At 41.1% G+C, this 23,263-nt stretch overlaps 1 protein-coding gene across 3 annotated transcripts; it reads left to right on the top strand.

Moving 5' to 3' along the window:
* The first annotated feature begins 1,635 nt into the window (after positions 1 to 1,635).
* Positions 1,636 to 23,005, top strand: gpr156 (G protein-coupled receptor 156). 3 transcript variants are annotated; one of them, XM_036139194.1, is made up of 11 exons: positions 8,652 to 8,913; positions 9,299 to 10,497; positions 10,606 to 10,617; positions 11,228 to 11,343; positions 11,444 to 11,579; positions 11,664 to 11,774; positions 13,190 to 13,315; positions 13,546 to 13,641; positions 15,634 to 15,870; positions 17,818 to 17,976; positions 20,410 to 23,005. In XM_036139194.1, exons 2-11 carry the CDS (start codon positions 9,301 to 9,303, stop codon positions 21,730 to 21,732), a joined length of 3,513 nt encoding a protein of 1,170 aa, XP_035995087.1. In that variant the 5' UTR covers positions 8,652 to 8,913; positions 9,299 to 9,300; the 3' UTR covers positions 21,733 to 23,005. The 3 variants fall into 3 exon arrangements, with proteins under 3 accessions (XP_021178510.2, XP_012730562.2, XP_035995087.1); XM_021322835.2 differs by lacking the exons at positions 8,652 to 8,913; positions 9,299 to 10,497; positions 10,606 to 10,617 and adding exons at positions 1,636 to 1,872; positions 4,838 to 4,990 and having other exon boundaries at positions 11,216 to 11,343; positions 20,413 to 23,005; XM_012875108.3 differs by lacking the exons at positions 8,652 to 8,913; positions 9,299 to 10,497; positions 10,606 to 10,617 and adding exons at positions 1,636 to 1,872; positions 4,838 to 4,990 and having other exon boundaries at positions 11,216 to 11,343.
* Positions 23,006 to 23,263: the final 258 nt, after the last annotated feature.

Raw genomic sequence — 23,263 nt, 5'->3', positions numbered from 1 at the left:
TTACTGTTGTCTTTTCTTCCTGTTTCCCGTCAGTCCTGTTTTTGATTTCTTTGTCTGTTTTTTTTTGTCTTTAGCAACTCACACACTGATTTGTGTTCCGTGTTTGTTCAGTTTTCAAGTTTCTGGTCTCTGTGGGTTTAGCTTCTGTTCAGCCTTTCATTCCCCGAGGTTCACTCTTTCGCTGTTTTCTGGCTTTCTCAACTAACTGCTGCCAGTCTCCTCGTCTTCTTTTAAGAATAGTCACCTCTTCTCAGTAGATATTTACTTCTGTGTTTTTCTGCGTATCCATTCTGTAGTCAACCTCTCATGCCTATTATTTGTGGATTTGTCTCAGTTTCTTGCTTTTCCTGGAATTGGAGAAACACAGGACATTTCTCTAATTCTAGGGCACCAGATTATCATAAAGCCAAATAGCCCTAAAAGAGTCAACTCCAACCCTTGGCACCTGCTCCACATAAGCAGTCCAGTTGGAGACTCATCCAGGTATAAACTACTTTTGTTGTAATTAAAAGCTTTTTTGACAATGGTGGATCAGAAACCTCTCAGTGGTCGTTAAAGGCGTTATTAGAATAGCAATGAACAACTTTAAAGTGGTATGGGGGATTTTGCCAAATATTTTATAGTCAGCTAAATTATCAGCAAGACTGGTTCTTCCAACTCTCCACATGTAATATATCCAATGAATTACTAATGTCCCAGGTCTCCCATGAGGATGTCAGCCAATCCATTTCTCATAAATACCTGTGCACATTAAATATACAGGTTCTTGATTTAATTACACACTTGAGACAGTGCACTTGGTCTAAGATTTTACAGACATTTTTTCCAGCTACTCTATAGGGCGAACATGCGTAAGTTTTAAAGCAGGTTTATCAAGGTGGTTCATGCCTCCAGATATGTGCTGTAGGTTCATTTTAAAACTTTATACTCAATGCTAAATAACACAACTGGTAAAATTACAAGAAAAAAATAACATTTAAACGCTTGTCTAAACTGAGAAACAACGTCTCCATGGCCAACGCAGCACGAAGACATGTTGAGGATCAGAGAAAGTGGACTGATGATGAGTGTTTGAGGTACAAATCCGCACATTGTTCTCTTTCTGTGGGTCATAATCCGCGCATGTCTTCCGTTTCCCCTCTTTGCAGCTGTCAGCGGTGGCACTCCCTCATCAGGAATGACAGTGTGTGTGAAGGCTCCCACAGTAAATCTCTATGACGTCTTAATAACAACTTTATGCCTCTTATGGCTGGCGGAATAAATGCGCGAGCATCTACGCCGGCGCGTTGCGAGCCCGTGGATAAACACCGCGCGCTGATGGGATGTATCAGCCATGCAGAAACACGAAGCAGAGACGCCTGCTTTAAAACAACACATTATAGATCTGATGATTTGTGTTTCCATTAAAACAAGCAGCCTGTTTATTTGCATTGGTGCACAGATGATGTGACGCGCCCGCCCTGTCCCATTTGCCGGCCACCTGGGGTCCCCAGCATTGCGCGTTCTCGTCATACTCTTAGAGGCTGGAGTGGTTTTTGGAGAGGAGGTGGGGGGGGGGGGGGGGAGTCACCTCCTCTCCTGACACACACCCTTGCCTTCCTCCCTCCCTTTTCCCCCTCTCCCGTCAGACTCAAATGGAAACTCCTGCACTCCGCTGATCGTTTTCCTGAGTGACAGGATCGTCTCAGACTGACAGTTTTGACGGCGAGGTCAAGCATGAGGGTTCATACCAAATCAGCAGCCTCGGAAACCATCTAGCAATGCTGGATAACTTGTGCTTTTTTTCGTCTTTTATCATAACTTTTTGGGGACTCGAGCGATGGAATTTGACACAGGACGGCGCGATGGAGTCGTCCTTCGTGGAAGACCGAGGTTCGGATCTTGAAACGTTTTACATTTCTTAATGATAACTTCTCCCTCGCATTTTGTTTATTTATTCATTTATTTATTATGTGTTATTCTTCTTTATCTCCGGGTTTCAATTGCATTGTTTTACCGCAGAGTTTAAGTTGTCTTGAGTGCGCAAAGCCGTGCGTAATTGTTCCCTTCGCCAAAAAAAAAAGGCTCGCTTCAACACAGGTTAATCCGTATTTAGGGATCACTCCTGAAATCCGCATCGAACGCAATTAAAATGTATTTGACAAATTGAAGTGTACTGGGAGATTTCATTTATGGATGAAGTTTTGCGTTTCTCAAACAAAGTTTCGTCCAGCCACATCCATGTCATTTCCGCGTCTAACATTTATATTCTGATGAATTTAAGACAAATGAGAAGTTGGATGAAGCACACTTGCATACCCCCTGCATGTGTTGTGCGCTGATCTAAAGAGCTCTTTTTTTTCTGACTGCCTGTAATTGCATTCTAACTCAGATTAAAGAATAAACTTAGAAACGGATTATTGACTCAGAAATAATGCTTCAATTTAGGCTCCCTGAACTAAACCTAAATCTGGCAGTGGCAGCTCTAATCTTCAAGAAAATTAAAGTATAACCGGATAATTGACAGGAAAATAAGTATTACGCCTATTTTTATTAATTCTTAAAAAAATCATACTTGTGGCCTGTTGGGAAAGCTTAAAAGGCCCATATTGTCAAATTTACTTTTGTTATGTAAAGCGTAAAACTACATTTTACATATGTAGTTTTTACTTTTAATATTGAAGAGCACCCCGAAATGTTTCTGAACATTGATCACATTACATTTGGAACATGAAACCTGGCATTAGTGCATGGCACAATTAAGAGGTAAGTAGTGAGAGCAAAATCTCCAGCTTGACTTTAGGTTTGGAACTGGAGCGATTATATGGACGTTCATCCTGTGAGGAAGAGGAATCAGGAAAAATGCTGTCTCAGTGTGCTAACTTGGAGATCTAACAAACCATGGGATTTGAAAGCTCTCTGTGGCGAGTCCAGTCTGCCTGTAATTCACCAGTGTGGTGAATGACTGCTTAGAAAAGCTGTTATTTTTAAAAACACAGCTAATTATGGCAGTGTTCAAGTAGACCTCATTTCAGCTCCAGTTCTGACCAACATTTATACTCTACAGCAGGAAAGGCGCCAGCACTACCATTCCTCCTAAAAGCTGTCACCGTCCATCCATGTTCCATATTATTTTATCTTTGCAGGGCCGGCGGGGGAACTGGTGCCTATCTCTGGCCGTCGTTGAACACAGGTTGCCAGTCCATCACAGGCTTACGCAGAGGCACACAGAGCAAAAACCGCGCACTTACTCATACCTAAGGGCAATTTACAAAGACCTAACAGTCATGGTTTTTGGACCGTGGGAGGAAGCCTGGGTACACAAAGAGAACCTGATTCATTCATGCTTCACACTTTCTACAATGTTACACATTCTGGCTCAAAATGTGACAGTAGTTTTATTTTAAAGCGTTTGCGATAAGCGATTAGGTTAATGTTAAAGCGGCTCGGAGTGTGAACAAAATGAAAGCTGAACCGTAAACAGGATGGAGGCCCATCCCACGCACACACACACACACACACACACACACACACACACACACACACACACACACACACACACACACACACACACAGGTAGCTCCGGTATTACTTGCGGTTTAGCCTTCAGGACTTTAGAAGACACTCCTCATGACTTTTGTGAACTGTCAAAACATGTCCAGATAAACTGAATGCAGTTTGGAAGTTGCAAGCCTTTCCTGCTATTCACACAGTGACCCGTGCTACCCCTTCCACACCCAAAGCTGAGTGTCGGGTAGACCTCCCTGACACCTGTAGAGGATTGGGCTCTTTTCCAAGCTAAAAACTACAGAATTCCAGGCCGAGGGTTTGAAAAACTGGAGGAAATGCCTCTCTCTGCCGGCTTTTCCTGCGGGAAGAAGCCGGGCTGTGATCTAAACTTGGAAAGTGACGACAGGACACGAACAGGAACCTCAGACATTTCCCAAATGAGTAGGGCCGCATTGTTTAGTTAACAGTGCTTCTTGCATTTCGGATCTTTTAATTATAAATATTTATGACCCATTCTTTTTGCATGTCTGATTACTCAGCACATCCAAGGCCCGTTCTGGCAGTGTTAGTCATTCAACAGACACCGAAGAGACGTGCAGCGTCTGATATCACCCCGCTCGCAGAAACACTCACCTGTCTGCCAATATTTATCAATAAAAGCGATCTGAGCCCGCCTTGGCATAGAGCGGCTGAGTCACATCTGCAATTACAATAATCAGACTTAAGTTTAGGTTCAACTCAGAGCATCAGATGTGCCTCATTTTCCAATGTCGAGCATGTCGAAGCAACATGGGGGGAGCCTCATAAAAAAAAAAAAAGGAGGAAAAAAAACGCCTGTGGCAGCAGTGACGAACACGTTTCTAGTAAAGTTTACTTCTTCAGTCTCAGACACTCTCGCTAATCAGCTGAGCTGACTGCAGAAGACGTCGACGTGATTAAAAGCTGACTGTGAACCAGCTCATTGTTTTCTGCGCTGATAGGGAGAGACACTGAGGACAAACAGAAACTCAGAGGCTTCTCTGCTCAGCCTGTTTTCAGCCACCAGTTCAATGGGAAATCTTCTTTTGTGTCCCCTCACTCCTCCTTGTTCTAGCCATAGCACCACACTGTGGTGTACCTCAGTCTTACAACTACTGAAGCTTTAGAAGCTATTGTTCTTATATTTAACTCGTGTAACGTGTTGCAATTAAATCCAAATAACTAAAGATAACTTTTCTGTGGGAAGAACGTTTGCGTGATCTAAGAATTTGGTTAGCCTTTACCCCTTTATTTCTTTCAGGTAAAGGGACCGCCGTGTTCACTTCCCAAATGTGACTTTACTTTCCTGTTTGGTTGGATTGTTCCACAGGATGTGTGCGTGATGGAGGACAGACTTGGGCCGGTCATGGGGCCTAAACTGAACTGCAGCTCTGTGTGTGAGTCCCCACTCTGCCTCATCCAGGCTGGAGTCAGCAGGCAGGACAGCCAGGACATCCTACGGAGACTATGCAGCCTAAACTTGGTAATCCTCCTCTTGCTCTACGTCTGTTACTCTCTTTCTGTTGTGTATTTGTTTATGTGTGCACACTGTTGAGACTTTCGCGTTGGTCCTGAGACTGTAGGTGACAGCCAAGCCCATATGTGCGTTGGAGCCAGTGAAGGCCCATTTTCAGTTTACTGGGAGAAACCTACAGATTTCTATTTAAAACACCAGGTGTTTCAAAGAGTTCGTCAGAATCTAGTCTGTAACAACGTTCACCAGGGCCTTTAGAGAAGAAACTGGCCCCCAACATCACAGATCCTCTACCATACCTAACAGCAGGCATGATTCGGTTTTCCACATCATCTGGTTTGTTTTATGGCAAACCAAACTGAAGTGTTTGTTGCTGAAAAGCTGAATTCTAGTCCTGTTTGTTGAGTTAAAATGCAGATAGTGTCTATTGGTTGTTATGGAGATAGAGGTGCTCTCCAACTTTAAATTTTGGAGAATTATTTTCTAATCTCCTTTACTGTCCTCCTCACTGTTCCTGATTGAACAATAGAAATGGATTCTCGTCCAGCCTTCTTTGTAACAGTTCACGTCGTTCTAAGTGTTACTCTGGGTGTAGACATGGACAAGGTAGTAAACTTATTGTTGACCCAATTGGCTGACTGATGAAGCTCAACAACCATTTTCTTTACTTGAATTGCATCTTCTCTATTCTTTACCATTTTGAGGAGCCCATTAGTTGCTAAGGACTATATGCTGCCAAAGACTTTATGCACGTTTAAGCCCCTTAGGGAGTGCTGTCATTTGCCAATACAATAAATAGTTTTATTTATTTTTTAAATAACAGTAAAAAAAAAACGTATAAATCATGTCTTGTTGTGTCTTTGTCATGTGTATTTATGTGCATTCTGAACCGTTTAATTATGATAACACATAATGACAACACAGCTTCTTGATTCTTGATGTATTTCATAGGATTCGTAAGTCATGCCTATAATTCTATAAATTTATAAATAGCAATTATTTATCATGGGGTCTTTTTCCCCTCTGAAAAAATATATTGACATTTTTTTCAGTGTAAGATTATACTATGACAATATGAGATGTATTTGTTTTAATTAATTTTAAAGACATTTCATCAGACATGCCAATGACTTTAGGAGCTGTATGTTAGGTTCTGACTTAAAAGCGAGTTGGTGTTTTGAAACTGATGCATTTTAAGTGCCAGTCACATGCAGCCTCTCATACATGTTATAACCCTTCAGTTGCTCATTTGGAACCAATTTTTATTCCCACGACTGACTACCTTCGGGTCCTGTGTTTGGGACTTGACATGACTGTGGATGACAGATTTCCAGGCTTGTGGCTGTGTTGTAAAGATTTATTGTTATACTTTCATTTTCAGACACTGTCTCATTGTGTTTAGTCATTTAAATGACTTGGCTCGAGGTTTTCGATGACGACACAACATTTATTTCGAAATCTCTTTAATTTCTCCTCTTATGATGCCAACGATCCTGCATGTCAACCAGAAATTATAAACTGTAGAGCTAACAAAAGTGAGCTAGGAGTTTTTCACTCAAGTCTTCATGCAGAAAGTTGGCTTGATCAGCTCACAGGACAATATTGCAAGTTTTATCTGCGTTATGGTTAACATCCATACCAAGCCTCTCCAAAAAACACTTTAAAGAGAACCTAATCCATGTATGTAGACCGAGCTACCATTAGGGTGCTGGTCCAATTCTGGGGCTCACACAAACATGGTGGGATTTTTGTAGTCATCGCCAACATAAATACTAGGACCAGTCAGCAGCCTCTAGTAACAATCTATGTACCCAAATTTTTCTTCCCATGTCCACATATAACTCTTCATGGCTGTAATGATTGTATTGATAATCCTACCTGAACCACATCTTATTAAATCCAGAGACGTCTTATGACCGGTCGCTTCTGAAATGCTTGGAAGTCTAAAAATAATATATAGCGCTCAAAAATATAGGAATATAGGAACACATAGGTCTCAAAAACAGAGTTTTTTTTCTGAATTAAATATAATAATATTTTTCAGCTATCTTACCAAGATGTCTTCAGTTGTCATTGGGGTTTTTTCTCCGTCTTTGTCGCTAATTTGCGTAGCATAATATAAATTATTGCATAATACTAATCATCAACGCAGTTCGTGGCATCCCTGGTAAAGATGTGGAAAAAGCTCTTAAATCAACATCTCTTATGGCAGCAGTATATTATTTAATGACAATTCCACAAAAATCACAAAATGTTTTTGTTTTTTTTTATAAATTTGTTCAAGAATATTATGTGACACAGAAGCCCAGTTCTTCTAACTTCCCCACAACACGGGAAAACAGAAGATTATTTCATTTATGTATTAGGTGTTGACCTCCATTAATCAAAAAAAAAATGCTCCAAGAAAGCAGCAACATGCCTACAGCCGGAGCAATTAAAACTAAAACGTGTCCAAGTGTTTTAAATTGTAGAGCTTCAAACGTTTACCTAGCCAAAACACACACTGAGCAGCATCGGGGAGATAAGAAAGATTAAAAAAATCTCCACAGCTTTCTGTTCTAGGGTCAGAGAGACTACATGACAGCCATCAGACCATAGCTACCCCCCTTATTGTTTCTGACCTACCATTAAAAGCATAAACATCTAGAGTTTTGACCAACTCTAGGATGACTTTACCTGCAACGAGTCTTGTGGTGAGATAAGCTGAAGACTCAACTTGTCAGTTTTGCATGAAGCAATGGGTGAGTAGTGGAAAAAAACACAGCTCCTGCTGAACGTTTGGTAAAGTTGAGATTTGGTGATGCCTTGGGCTTGCGTCTACCCCAAAGGGTCTGGAAACCTTTTCTAAGAGTGTGGCATCACAGACTATGAAATGTCAGGATATTTTAAAATGAATACGTGAACATCGCTTTAAGGAAATGGAAAATTGGTTAATATTGGGTCTTTTAGCATGATAATGACCAAAAAGGATCTCAATTCACACTTACAATTTATTTATAAAGTACATTTAAACATAACTCATGTTAACCAATGTTACATACAAAAGAATGTGAGATAAAAAGAAAATGAGTATGAAGTACAACTTAATCAGCGAAGAAATGGTCCAGTAGGCAGCAAGTCAAGAAGTTGAAAGATTGGTCTTCAATCTTTCTAAACTCCAACCTTGTCAAAGCTTCAGGTGAGAACTAAAGTATCTTCCTATTAGCCAAAGGAGTTAGTACAAAGTATTAAAAGATAGCCTGCCTATAGACGTGGACCCAATGGTGATTTAGTGTGGGAATTGTTTCCTACTGAATAAATGGGTTCTAATTAAAGGCTAGACTTTTCTAATGTTTTTTCATTGTGAGATTATGCTACTGCAATAAAAAAAAATATTTGTAAAAACACTTTTACAGTAAGTGGGGACTTTAGTTTTCTCATATTTTGAACAAACAAGAACAACATTAACATTAAACAGACAACTTTCTGAGATAGAAAGGCTCTGGGTTACTGAGTAAAACTTTCTAAGTTTCAATTTCTTAGCTATTTGTAGTTATTTTGTCTCATTTATCTACGTTTTATTTCATAGTGCTTTGCCTTTAGAGTTTTCTTCTGCATTTGTTTAGCCGCCAAAGTGCTTACTTATCTCCTTACAAACTGTTTTATATAAATGCCCCCATGTCTGTCTGTTGGCCTGCTTGAACTGTGGTGCTATTCCACTGGATGGAGACAGCTGAGATCTGGAAAGGTAATGGGATGGACTACTGAAGCTATGTTTAGAATCCCCCTCTGTCCCCGATGCCTTTAAGAGAAGAGTGAAGACAGACACACAGCATAAGGCGGGTGAGAGGAAATGTTATCAGACTTCTCAAATAAAAGATAAAGCAGCGGAAACACTTTGACAAAGAACGCAATCAGGCCTTTCTCCTTTCAAGGCAACAAAAAGGAGCAAGGTGAGTTATCTCATAGAAATCTTTTATGCTTCATGACGTTAAGTTGTGCTATTAAGTGCCTCAAAAGTAATTCAACAGTTTGATCCCGATTGTGTGTGAGCTTTGTTGTGGGTAATGCATCAGCTAAATTTAGTGAAAGGTTGGTTCAAGGTTTCCTTTTCATTGTCCTTAAAATACCTTACAGCCGTTGTTTGTTGATCCTCGCTAACATGTAACACTGTCCAGCTAGCGTGTGACATGCTGTGATGAAACGTAACACCGTGCATTTGTTGCTAAGTCAGTTTAAGCCTTATAGAATAGTGGAAAGACAAAAATAAAAGAAGCTGACCCAACCTGTTCCATAAAATCCCACCTGTTTTCTTCTCCTCTCTGGATGTGTTCCCAGATATGGCTACAGCCGCCAGCGTTCTGTCTAAGGAGCAGCTCCTTTGCCCCATCTGTCTGGATGTGTTCAACCAGCCCGTCTCCACGCCGTGCGGGCACAACTTCTGCCGTGACTGCATCCAGAGATACTGGCAGAGCACCAGTCTGCCGCAGTGCCCCATGTGCAAACACAAGCTGTTCAAGAGGCCCGACCTCAAAGTCAACACCTTCATATCGGAGGTTGCTGCTCAGTTTAAAGAGCACGTGGAAATGAAGTATCAAGACGAGCTCAGTGGGACGGATCAAGCAAGCTACACGGGAAACGTTTCTTGTGACGTGTGCGTCGGTAAACGGGTGAAAGCCTTGAAATCCTGTCTAGACTGCCTGGCTTCATTTTGCCAGACTCATCTGGAGCCCCATCACGTTCTAGGCACCCTCAAGAAACACACCCTTATCAGCCCAATGATGAACATGCGGGACAGACTGTGCAAGAAGCACGAGAGCCTCCTGAACCTCTTCTGCCACACTGACCAGATGTACGTCTGCCAGGTCTGTGTTGGGGAGGACCACAAGGCACACCGTACGGTTCCTATAGAGCGCGAAGGCCGAGACAAGAGAGCGCAGATCGGAAGGATGAACGTGGAAGTGCAAGACGGCATCCACGGTCGGCTTCAGAAAATGTGCGAAGTCGGTCAAGCTGTCCAGCTCAGCAGAAGAAACTCAGAAAAAGAGGTTGAAGAGAGTTTGCACGTCTTTAACAAACTGCTGCAAGTTGTTAAGACAGGCCAAGCTGAGGTGGTCGAGGCTATCTCAGCTAAGCAGAGGTGCGTCAGTAGCAGGGCTAGTGGGGTTATAATGGAGCTTGAGCAAGAGATTGATCAGCTGACAAACAGGAGCACTGGGCTGGAGCTGCTCTCACAGACAAACGATGATCTCTACCTTCTTCACAGCTTTCCGGCTTTCTCCGCCAAACCAAGCACCAAAGATTGGTCTGAAATATTGGTGCAAAGTGCAGTCTATGTGGGGACGGTGAGAAGGGCACTCAGGAGGACCGCATGCCAGCTTGAAGAAACCATAAAGGCAGAGGTGCAGAGGCTTTGCGAGACCGAATTTGAGCGGGCAAAAGCTTACGCCGTGGACGTGACTTTGGATCCGGACACGGCTCATCCCAAACTGGTGCTTTCTGAAAACCGGAAGCAGGTCTATCACAGCGACGTGGCTGCGAACCTCCCCGACAATCCAGAACGATTTTACCCTTGCGTGAGTGTCCTTGGAAATGAGGGGTTTCGCTTCGGGAGGTTCTACTACGAGGTCCAGGTGAAAGGGAAGACGGAGTGGGATGTTGGAGTGGGACTCGAGTCGGTCAGTAGAAAAGGAGGGAACGTGTTGAATCCTGAAAGAGGCTACTGGACCCTGGGGATGAGGGAGGATGGGAGCTACTGGGCACTCAGCAGTCCTCCTGTCCGAGTGCCACTGGTGGAAAAACCCCAGACAGTGGGGGTGTATGTGGACGCAGAAGCAGGCCAGGTTTCCTTTTACAACTCAGACTCTCGTTCTCATGTCTACACGTACACCGGATACACTTTCAGCGAGAGACTTTTCCCCTACTTCAACCCGCGAAGGAATCACAACGGGGTCAACTCAGCACCGCTTATTATCTTGCCTTTAAATGTCTAAATTTTCACAATATTCTGCCCTTTATCATGGTAAATGTTTGCAGGTACTAGCTACAAGCCTGTCTTGTGATGTTTGATGCTTTTTTTCCCCCCACAAAATAAAATAATTTCTTTCAACAAGAACCTGTGCTTGTTTTCATTTTTTTCCTCATCTGGGTTTGAAGAAACTTGGACTCTGGAACTCATGTATGAGTGATCATGTCTTCCATAATCATAAAACAGAATCTAAATGGGGTTTAATGTGGGTTAAATTGTGTGTGCAGTCGACAGAAGAGGTCCCGAGGCATTCCGTCTCTCCTGTGCTCAGAGCGGTTGTCTGGACAATGCTGTCTTCTGGCATCCTGTTGGCGCTCTGCTTTCTGTTGTTCACCCTGCGCTTCAAAAACAACAGGTAGAGTGAAAAGTGTAATATAATTAAGTGTAACATTCCTTAAGAGTCAATGCTCTGGCATAGTAAGAGATATTTGACTTTGCTTGTGTTGATCCATCAGGATAGTGAAGATGTCCAGCCCCAACCTGAATGTTCTGACTCTCTGTGGAAGCGTCCTCACATGTATCAGCGGCTTCCTGTTTGCAATCGATGAACGAGCTCCCACCCAGGCTGAAGTGTCTGTTACCGTGCTTCAAGTACGTATCTGAATCCTCTTAGCCGCGCCGCCATACTGTTGGAGGTCAATTTTAAGGTAATCCTCGTGCTGTTGTCTACTCCAGGCTCGGATATGGACGCTTTGCATTGGAAGCACTCTGGTTTTCGGGCCAATTTTGGGGAAGACCTGGAGACTCTACAGAGTTTTCACTCAGCGAGTTCCGGACAAGAGAGTGGTAAACATGCTCTTCTGGTTTCCTTGTGGTCATGTCCTTCAGTATGTGCGCCCTCTTTTCTTCTTCTTACAAATTGCTGAGGTTTGCATTGATGACATACTCTTACAATAACACAAAAACTCAAAGTATCTGCAGATATAATGTCGCCTCATGAGACACTCAGACACAACCTTAGTGTAATGTAAATACGGCCCTTAAAAACTTGTTCCACCTTTAATGTGAAAACTCATTTGTTCTGTACAAATTAGTTTTGAAAATCCTTCTTTCATCCATCTATTGATTGCCTTTTTTGCGTTTCTAAGACGGGGTTAAGGGGCAACAGGGCTATGAGGCAAAGCCAGACATCTCCCTCTCCATTGACGCTTTCCAGCTCATTTTGGGGGATCCCTAGGCATTCCCATGCTGCGATATGTAGTCCCTCCTACAGCTCTGATTCTCCTATTGGGTGTTTTTCCCAGATGGATGTACCCAGAAAATTTCCAAAGGTTAAAGCTCAGTAAACATCCTGATGAGATGTCCAAACCACCTCGATTGACTTCTTTACTCTACTCAGCAGCTCTATTCTAAGCTCTGCCTGTATGAAGGGACTCCTCATTTTGTTTCTGTGGCAGAGCCCAGCTACTCTATGGAGGAAGCTCATCTCCACTGCTCATATCCAGGATCTTCTTCTTTCTTTGCTACTCTATGATTTAATGACCATAGTTGAGGGTCAGAACATGGCTGCGCTCTATCTTCATCATGCCACACCAGAGTAATGCCCAAATTACTGCAGATGAGGTCCCACACCGTCTACAAATCTCCTGAAAATGAATCTGGATTTCATTTTTCAGCTCCACAAAATGTCCAAGCAAATATCCAAATAAACGAAAGATAGACTGCATGATAGTAAAATTAACAAATAACATTAACGGTCTAATCAGAGTCCAGAGCTACACCCAACACCATGTCTGCAGGTTACCTGAAGAGGGATGCAGACAAGATAAGCCTTCAAAGTATGATGGATTTGGAGAATCCATCATAATGCACGGATTCATATAACCAGATTCTTGCCCCTTTTTTTAAATATTTTTTTCCACTAAGGGGTTTATGTTTGAGTTGAATTGTACAGGGTATATGGCACAAGACTGCTGTAACTTATTTGATCACTGTGTCATTTTTTTGTGTCACATAAAGACTTTTAAACAGAAATGGGTGGACTTTTGAAATCCACCTCAATACTCAGCTATTAGAACTTCAGTAATTGAGCAGCTGAACGTATTATATTGAGATTGCATATGAAACTATATGTCTAAAAATAATAGCAAGCATTTTTATTTTATTTCTTCCTTTTGCTGCTACGTTTCTGCATGTGGATGCTGTAAGGCTGTATGGATGAAAAGAGTCCAATGCTATTGTCTCTTCTGATTGTGTTTCAGATCATCCGAGACATCCAGCTGATTGGCATGGTGGTTCTATTGGTCCTGTTGGACATCTTGGTTCTCACCACCTGGAATCTCACAGACCCGCTCAGATGTTCCCAATCTCTCAGAGCCGTTGCCAAGGTGAGCTTTATCACGAAGCTCTGCAGTAATTTGCTTGACGGATTTCTGTATATAACATGGGGATGATTGCGTGTAACATATTACTGAGCCATGATTGGACCTGAATGCTTTGTGCTTTTAGATGCTTTTTGGATGCATTAAGGAATGTGGAAAGGTGGATTTTTCCTACAATAAAATAAACTCATTAAATATATCAAATTTAATGTAATATTTTGTTTGTATTCATCTAGGCGACTGAGAGAGACACCTCCTACTCTTTGTCACAGCTGAACTCTTGTTCCTCTGAATACTCAAACATCTGGGTCGTCATTATTGCTGTTCAGAAAGTAAGCTTCAGCTGTTTTCATTCCTGACTCTGTAGTGTAACTAATTTGCTACATTTGTGTGTGTGTTTATTCATGGTGACAAATCATAGACAATTTTTTTTCAAACTTTTTTTTTTTCCAGTTTTGGAGTAGACAAACTGAAACATTCCTGTAGGGACAGATGGGTTAATTCAGAGCGCTTCGTAGCTGTGATTTTAATTAGCTGAGACAGATAAGTAAATTGAATAGAGGCGGAACATGTCCAGGACCAAAGTTAAATTGGAAAGGGTGACACAGCTTCCTTCACAATTACCGACACCCTAAGACGTGTAAATAGATCTTTAACTACAGTAGAATAATCTCACACTGCAAATGTTTTTAAACAGTGAGCTTTAAAAACATGTACCTCTGTTCATAGTGTTAACATACAACTGGGTCGTCATGCAGCCTTCCAGTTGTTTTATACTTTCTAATTATTGCTCTCACCTCAGATATGAGCACGTTTAGACAAGCAGCTATTTCCTTGTCATCTTTTTTCCGGCTCTATGAAGCTCAATTCCCGCTTGCTTTACTTGAGTGGCGTGTTCGCTTGTCTTTCCAATTCGTAAAAGTGCCTAAGGGATATGGTCCCATTTGTCATGTTTACATAGTAGATAAACAGGAAGTTGTGTGTTATTTATTAAACACTAATGTTGACTTACAAAGGTAAAGTATAGATTACAAATATAGTTACATTTATAGGAATTGTAACATGTCTAAAAAAAAGCGTAGGACTGGTGATTTTGTTAAACAAAATATTTTAATCCATATAGGGCTGGGAGATATGGACCAAAAAGTAATATCTTGATATTTTGATATTTTTAATACAATATTTATCTCGATATGTTTTTCTTTTCAGAAGGTAATTACAAAAAAAAAATCTCTGAATCAAAGATTTATCCCAAATGACGCAGAGGCACATTTTTAACAAAGATAAATATGAGAAATGGCCGAAAAATAACCTACTGGAATACATAAAATTATAATTATAACGCAACATAGACCATCTCGATATAAATGATATGGTCTCATCTCTTTTTAAAAAATCTCGGTATTTTTAAAATCTCAATATGTTGCCCAGCCCTAATGCCATATAAATGTAGTTTAATTAAAGTGCGGCTATTTCTGTGTGAATTTTTTGTCAGTGCAATAGTAGATTAATTCACTTTAAGGCTTGTTACACATCTTTACCAGTGGTGGCAATAAAAGTATATCAAGAGTGTGTACTGAAAAATGCTTTTTTGAATCTTGAACTACTAATTATTTTGAAAGTTGCTCAGATCTCTGCACAAACCTAAAAAAGAAACATTCCTGTAATGTTACTTTTGGATATTTAAATTAAGCTTCAACTATCAAAGTAGCATCTTATTGGCATGATTATTTCTAGATTAGAAATCTCACCCACCAATAAAATCAAGTTTCAAGTGATTGACATATAATTTGCTGAAAAACCGTTAAGAATTATTTGATCCTAAACTTTATCCTTCATGAACAGGAAAACACAGATAGGAAAGGTTGGACTATAAATATAAATATATATATAGGGAAAGTTTATTTTTTTATGTATGAGACACATATGAGCCAATCTATCAAAAGCAATAGAATAGATATAAAAAGATGTCAGAAAATTCAGGATAGTTAAAGTGTTTTTAAGAAATCATATAATAAAAACAAGATTTTAAAGGCATCCATTATGTGTATCCATACATTTATACTAAAAACATGAAAATACTTTGGGATTATAGCTAAAACCTTGCAAGTTGCAAGCTGAATATGCAAGTGATACATTGTTTACATAGACATGATGACATCATACATTATAGATATACAATATTATCTAATTTGCTTCTAAATAGCTTAGAGCTAAATCTAGATAAATAATAATAATAATAAAAAATAAGCAAAATGACATTTTCTTTTTGTTTTTTAATTTAAACAGTAGCATAACAATGCCTTCTGCACCTGTTTCTCCAGGGTTGCCTTCTCCTCTATGGCACTTACCTGGCCGGGCTCACCAGCAACGTCAGCCATCCTCCAGTCAACCAGTCTCCCACCATCATAACCACCGTCACACTGGTCACCTTCTGCTCTGCCGTGGCCGTCCCCGTGTTCGTCTTCCTGCACGCCTGGCCCAACTTGGTCTACAGCACCGTGGCTGGAGCCATCTTCATCTGCACACTGGCCACCAACTGCATGCTGTTTGTGCCGCAGGTCAGAGGCAAAACCCAATAGACGCATGCTATTGCTGACAAACAATGGTTTAGGTTGCAATTGATTTAAACAAAAACAAAACAACTCAGGGTAAAGAGAATGTCCTTATTGGTGTAAAGATTACTTAGCATTTGTAATATTTTGGCACACTTTCAGCATCTTTTCCTGAAGCGCCAAAATTTGAGGAGAATTTTTTCTATATATCTGTCATGAGAAAATCAACCCCACAGACAGAAACTGTAACAGATGGACGGATGACAGCATGTGTATGAGGTGTTTAGAGGGTAAAACCAATAAACCCGATACATGACTGTTGTACTCACGCCTGGAGTTTCGATGTCTGTCAGGAGGAGAGGATGACTCACACAGAAGTTCTCTTAATGAGTCAAATTTTGTCGGCTGCTGCAAACAGGTTTATGACTCCCTGAGAGTCTAACAGCGGGTTTATCTTAACGTAAAGGAATGCATCTTCGGCGAGAGGGGAGGAAATGCTTGAGCAATGAGCGGTCTGCTGAAAGACACCTGCTTTGATGTTCCCGAAAGGAGTCACAACTCATGTTAGGGGATATATATATATATATACATATATATATATATATATATATATATATTAGGGCTGGGCAACGATTACAATTTTTTATCGCGATTAATCGCATAATTTGCCCGATTAATCATGATTAATCGCATTGTATGCGCAAACTAAAAGAATGAATTCAAAAGTAGTGTAAAGACCACTTTTATTTTAATGTTCTGCTGCCATATGAACAAAAGTGTTGTAACATTTGTAGCACTTATTTTATACTGGATATTTTCAACCCATCTATTGAATTTAGTGCACTAGTTGATCTTTTCTTCATAAGAGAACAGCAAGCACTGCAGCCAAAATATGGCCTTTTTTGACCTGCTGTATATTAGCCAGTCCCTAAGCTTGATGTATCATGAAACTGTTGACCTTTTGGGTTTTGTGGTTTTTATTTTATTATTACAATTAAATAATAATAATAATAACAATAATGTTATGTTCAGTGTTTTTTCGCTAATCCACCTCTTATATATTTCAATCCTTATGTAATTTTGTCTGTGTTGTGTGCACCTTCCTGTTGCTTTAATCCTTTAAATTTCCCCGTCGTGGGATAAAAAAAAGGATTAGCTAATGTTATCTTATCTTAAATAACACTTTTTAATATATGTACTGGGTTCTTTCAAGGTCTTAATTACATGTTATGTGTGGGCTCCAGTAACATCCATCCATCCACTGATCTACCTGGATGTTCCCTGGAGGACTGAAACGCCTCAGTCAGAGACGTCTGTGGGTCTGTCGGGGCAATGAGAGAAGTTTCGTCTCCTCTCTCCGTTTCTGGGGCTCGACGTTTTCATGTTTTTTCACGTGCTTAGATAAATTTGTTGTGTTTCCACTGAAATGAACCGGCTTTTTACAAAACATACGGCTTGATTTCATTTACGGTATTAAAATAAAGCCAAACAGTGCTACTTCCCTGTTCATGTTTTTTTCGCTGCTGCGGTCTCTCTCAGCTGCTTGTGTGTTAAGTTTGTGTGAGAGCTGAGTGGGCGGGCCAGGCTGAGCCTGCGTGCTGATTGGCTGGCGCCGCTGAGCCATGTACGAGAGGGGAGGGGGAGCGGGAGAGTGCTGCCGTGACAGCGCGCTGCAGTCAGCGCGCCTGCTGACTGACACTGACTTAAAGCATTTGAGCAACATGCGTTAATGCGCGATAAAATAAATATCGCCGTTAATAGTCTAATGAATTAACGCGAAATTAACGCGTTAACTTGCCCAGCCCTAATATATATATATATATATATATATATATATATATATATATATATATATATATATATATATATATATATATATATGAAATACACTAGAAATCAAGGCAACACACAGAAAAACTCTCACATATCAAATCAAACTTGCTCTCATTGCAGCTGACCCAGTGGCGACAGTTTGAGGAGGACCAGAACAACCCAAGTCAAATGGCCAAGTATTTCAGCAGCCCCAGCAAGAGCCAGCCTTCCGTGTACAGCCAGGATGATATCTACTTCCTACTGGGGGAGAACAGCTCAATGAAAAAGCTCCTGAGTGAGGTAATGGCTCATTTAAACGGGGATGATAGTAGCTATAGCCTTAGAAAACCGACCTTTTACGTACAAATCTATTGACAGAAAATCGTTCCCTTTGGCCACGACTTAGGCAAAGGGCATTCATCTTGATATTACAATTAACTAAAATAATTTGTTATCCTGCAGCTGAACACCTTTTTGTTGTTTAACCGTGTCCATAGATGTGTAAAAAATGGTTATTTACGTAGCAAAATGATGCTCTTCAAAGTAATGATTTCTTTTCTACATGCATAAAAGTAAGTTGTCGTTGCTCGTACTAATTTAAGTGCATCTCAACAACAGTCATCTAGACTTCTGCCTTCCACCAGCGATACATTTATTGTGAAACTGTCTCTCTGAAAACCTAAACGTCTTCATGGACCAAAGGATGAAAAGTGCTTAAGAACATTTGTATCTTTTTGTTTGTTAGAGTTTTTTTAGGGTGGAGCTGTTCATGACTGAGCCGTCAGACAGTCTGATTATGGGCTGAATGCTGCACATCCATACAGTGTGTGTAGGAGGTGAATGTAACCATCGTTATCTAACGTGTTGGTTTCCAATTGGCTGTATGTGTCTTTTCTTTAGATTTGCCAGAAATTACCATGTTAGGACAATAGGATAGCCCTTAAAATACAACTAGAGAAATTAGGTGATGACATTAATTGAAGACAAACTCTATTAATATACTTAGAAAATTTTGATTGTTATTGACTGTGTGCCTAATGCAGCCAGTGGTTGGTTGGTTTTTCAAGAAAGTACTGAACGTGCCTCAGTGTGACTCTAGCTCTGTAAATTACTTTTCCATTTACAACAACCAATATTGAGTCTTGATCAGGAGTCAGCTTCCTTTTTAGAGTAATGGCATTTAGAAATTATGGTCATCCAGGCTAGTAAAAGCACAATTTATAGCCGTATTACATGGTTATATCCCTCTCTGTGGTCTATGTTTAGCTCACACGCATTAAAACTGAACTGCTACGCTCTTCTAAAATAGCTTATTGCATGTTGAGAGAGGGTTTCATGCATCAGGTAACATCTAAATATTTTAATGAGATTGTATTTAAAGGGGCAATAAGTAAGAGATTTACTGTAAAATCAACCTAAATCATTCTCATTTGTCACCCAGGATGGAAGTAACATTCTCAATAAACAATCGGTCCTCTCCATCGACAATGTGTCGATGGAGTTTTAGTCACGTTTTTCTCCTTTCTAACCTTAGAGCTACGGTCCAGAACTGCTTCGGTTCAGAGTGTAGCCCGTGTTTACTTCCTGGTTCCTGAACCAATCATGTGAGAGTTCCCAGGGTTCTCAAAACAGAGCTCAGCATTTGGTGTTTTATCTTGGCAAAAGAGCAGCAGCCTGCAAACATGGAAGCCAGTAAGAGAAGCGGACCAGAAATAGAACAGAATATAACTATCCTGCGGAAGTAAAAATTCAGTCCAACAGCAAACCGTTCAGTATGTGTTGTTCCCATTTTAACCACAAGGTGTCATTATTACTTGTTGTCCCTTTAATGTTCCATAAAGTTGCTCTGAAAATGTGATTCATCAGACTGGTCCACCTTGCGTTGTTCCATGGTCCAGCTCAGGTTCTCCTTTGTTGGCGCTTTCTGCTGTGGACAGTGGACAGCTTTGGCACAGGTCTGCAGGCCCATACGCAACAAACTGAGGTCTCGTGTGCTTTGCCACCTTTCTTTTAAAGCACGGCACTAAGTTCGTCCGCATTTGGAGCTATAGTAGCTTGTATGTTGGATTGGATTAGATTGGATAGTGTCCCTCTGAACCCACAAAACCTAGAGAAAAAAATGCATCCTGCTTCACAAACGACATTTGAATGTTGAATAATTTATTGATGCCACATGAACAGCTGCAACAGTCAATACGGTCTCTCTTGACTGGTGAACATTTAACTGTGTACAAATGTCAACAGTCTATATATGTAATTTACCTTTTTTCGCTTTTTGCATCATTTATATATTTGCTTTGTGGATTTTTTTTTTGCACTTGCCATAGGAGAAATTTGCTAGTTTTGTGGAATGTTTTCTTCTTTACGGTACCTGGCAATAAACTCTTTCTGATTCTGATTATTGTAAAGGGGGGGTGGCAAATTGTTAAAGAACAGCAGATTTGTTCATGTTCTCTAATATAGTTTTACATGCTTTTCTCCACAAAACACGGTGTGAATTTTGGAAATTGTGCTAAAGGCAGCCCGAGTGCTCACCGGCCGCCCATGCATAAAAGTCATAGACAGTGCACCAACGGAGTCGAGCTTAATGAATGGCATCATTTAAAAGTGCCCTGGATAGGAATCTGATCCAAACACCAGAATCATATTGGATTAGTTATTGTCTGAGGTACCATAGTTCACTTAAGTGGTCACATCTAGAGTTTATGTTTATGTTTTCTCTACTCTTTTCAGAAGAATGCTGCGATTGACAGTCTTCAGGAGCAGGTCAACAATGCCAAGGATAAACTCCTGAGGCTCATGACAGCAAGCCAGCACCTCGGGGACCAGGATGTTGATTCCTCTGCCACTCACCTCAACTCCTCCTCCACCCAGACAACTGAGCTTCAGTACGAAGGAACCTCCTCTTCCTGTTTACCTCAGAGAGACACGAAATCCAGACTTTTACTTCCTCCCTCCTCCCATAATCTCCCTCTGCCTCCTGATCCCTCGAACGCACTTATGACGTCCTCCTCTGTCCGAAACACAATGGACCTCCATCCTGTTTCTCCGCCCTTCGCTGATAACGTATCCCTGAGGGGAACCCTGAAAGATGTCTCCAACTCTGCAGCCAGAGACGCAGCAGAGTCCACGGTGAGAGAGGATCTCAACCAGCCTTTGCCTCGCACGTATCCTGGAAGGACAGCGGAAGACGCTGTCCACTTTGTCACCTCTCTGCAAAGCCCTAGAAGACTGAATCCCTTTCAGGCGGAAAACCTTTTCAGTTACGGCGGCCTGTCGCTGCAGATGGGACCAAATCCCAAACTGACTGGTTTCGTCAGCAGCGAGCAGCTACAGGAGATCCTCCAGGAGCTGAGCATGGATGCCGCCTCGGAGACGGCGCTCCGAGCTCCAGGTCAGGCATCCAGGGCGTCTTCTCAGCCCAAACTGAACACCTTGTCCCCTTTGTCTCTCTGCTCCCCTCGTTCAGCCTCGCTCTTCCACTACCCCAGCATCTCTCCACGCGGGATGAGAAAACGCCGGCCTCCCTTCCAGACCTCCAGGAGAGCTTTGTCCCCTTCCTGCTTCTACAGAGGCTCCGACGTTCCAGTTTGTGGACTGAAAGGAGACACCCGTGAACACCAAAATCCAGACGATACACGTTCCCACGTTCACGTCAGCGTCTCCGATTTAGGAAGGTCCGTGGAGGAGAAAGAGGGGAGGGATAAAGATGAAGAAGAGACAATGGAGAAGTGTCCCAGGTGTGCTTTCAGGTCTCACAGATGCCCGCTCTGTGCCGGACAGAACTGCGCCCCTCAGGAGGAAGACGGCAGTGGCAGGCAGCGCCATCGGTGCATAAGAGACTCCAGCGGATACTGGGATTCAGACTCTAGCAGCTCCACAGATTACTGCTACTACCACCGACCTTACTGTGATTCCTGCCTGGGGAGAGGCTCCTTCCTGTGCTCAGACAGCTCCTCAGACTCGTCCGACAGCGAGTTCGAGGATTACACGAACCTCTACGCCCCTCCGCGGCCCGTCGTGTTCAAAGATGACCTCAAACCTACTTTAGTATGAGAACATGTTTAGCGCACTTTATGTGTTATTTAAAATGTGTCCGCCACTTGAACTTGCAGTACTTTGAAGAATTATTTTTCCCCCCGCAGGATGAATTTCTTTTTTCTTTTCTTTTTGTCTCGCTTAAACGTTTTGGATCATCAGACACATTTTGTCATCAGACGAACGATAACTTGAGTAAACACAAAATGCAAATCAACCTTGACCTGTTGAAAAAAGTAATTATCCCCTAAAACTAATCCCTGGTTCCCTGGAAAACCTTGTCAGCAACAAAAGCCATGAAATGTTGCCGATGACTGATATCGGGTATTGGAGGAATTTTAGTTTCCTATTTTGTGTTTTTTTATTTTGCAGAATTGTTTCAGTTCAGCCTCATTGGAGGGTTTTCAAGCATGAACTGTGTTTCAGGTCACTTTGCAGCATCAGATTTAAGCCTTTGACTAGGCCACTCGGAAACGTTGACTTTTGTTGTGGAGTTGTTTTGTTTTGTGACAGTCACAGTTGGACTTGCAGTTTTGTTTTTGTAGAATATTGCATACATAACCCAAGAGCACTGGCGTTTTAGGGTAAAGTACTGATCGTTTGGTTGTTGTTATGATATACACCAGAAATACCAGGATGCACACCTTCCAAAAGGTTCTGCTTTTGTCTTGTCAGTTCACAGGATTTTTTCCCCCCATTAGTGTTTTAGGCAATCAAATTGTTTTTGTCAGCAGTGGTTTTTAACTTGGAATTATCTCATGGATAACATTTTTTGTCCAGCTATTTTCTATTGTTGAATAATGAACACTAGCCTTAAATGAGGCTCGCAGTGCTTCAGAGGTTGTTCTAGGTTGTTGTGTGAGTTGTGGATGTGCTCGTGAAGTAATTTTGCAATGCTGGCCTCTCCCTGTAATCTCCTGTTCAATGTTTTCTCCATTTGAGAATAACCAATCTCAGTCTAGATTGCTGGATTCCCAAAGCCTTATTGGTGGCGTTATAAGCCTTTTCAGACTGATAGATGTCAGTTACTGTGTTTCTCATGTTTTCTCTTTGTTTGTGTTGCTCTTTGAGATCTTTTAGTCAACTTCATCTTGTAAGACTGGTTCTATCTGAATTAATTCATGATTTTACAGGTCTGATAGTAATCCAGACTAGTGAAATTCAACCAGAAAATCTGGTTAATCACCGTTTAATAATGATTTAACAAGGGGCTCAATTATCTTTACAGATAGTTGACAAGTTGTTTCGGCTACAATTTTTCCCCTTAATAAATAAAATCGTCATTTGAAAACTGCATTTTGTATTTACTCAGGTTATATTTGTGTGATACAAAACTTTGTTTGATGATCTGAAACAAATAAGAGTAACAAAAAATAGAAGAAGCGAATCCTTGTTTTTTTTCTTAGCACTATACTTGCTCTTAAAGCACCAGTCTCAATTGTGTTTAACGATGATGAATTTTTATACAGTGGGAGATAATATAGCTCTAATTTTAGTAAGAAATGTTTTGTTTTTCCATTTTTATATGAAGAAAACGAAAACATAGATA

This window comes from Fundulus heteroclitus, chromosome 7, assembly GCF_011125445.2.
Source record: "Fundulus heteroclitus isolate FHET01 chromosome 7, MU-UCD_Fhet_4.1, whole genome shotgun sequence".
Lineage (NCBI taxonomy): Eukaryota > Metazoa > Chordata > Actinopteri > Cyprinodontiformes > Fundulidae > Fundulus > Fundulus heteroclitus.
This window is presented reverse-complemented; position numbering and strand designations above follow the sequence as displayed.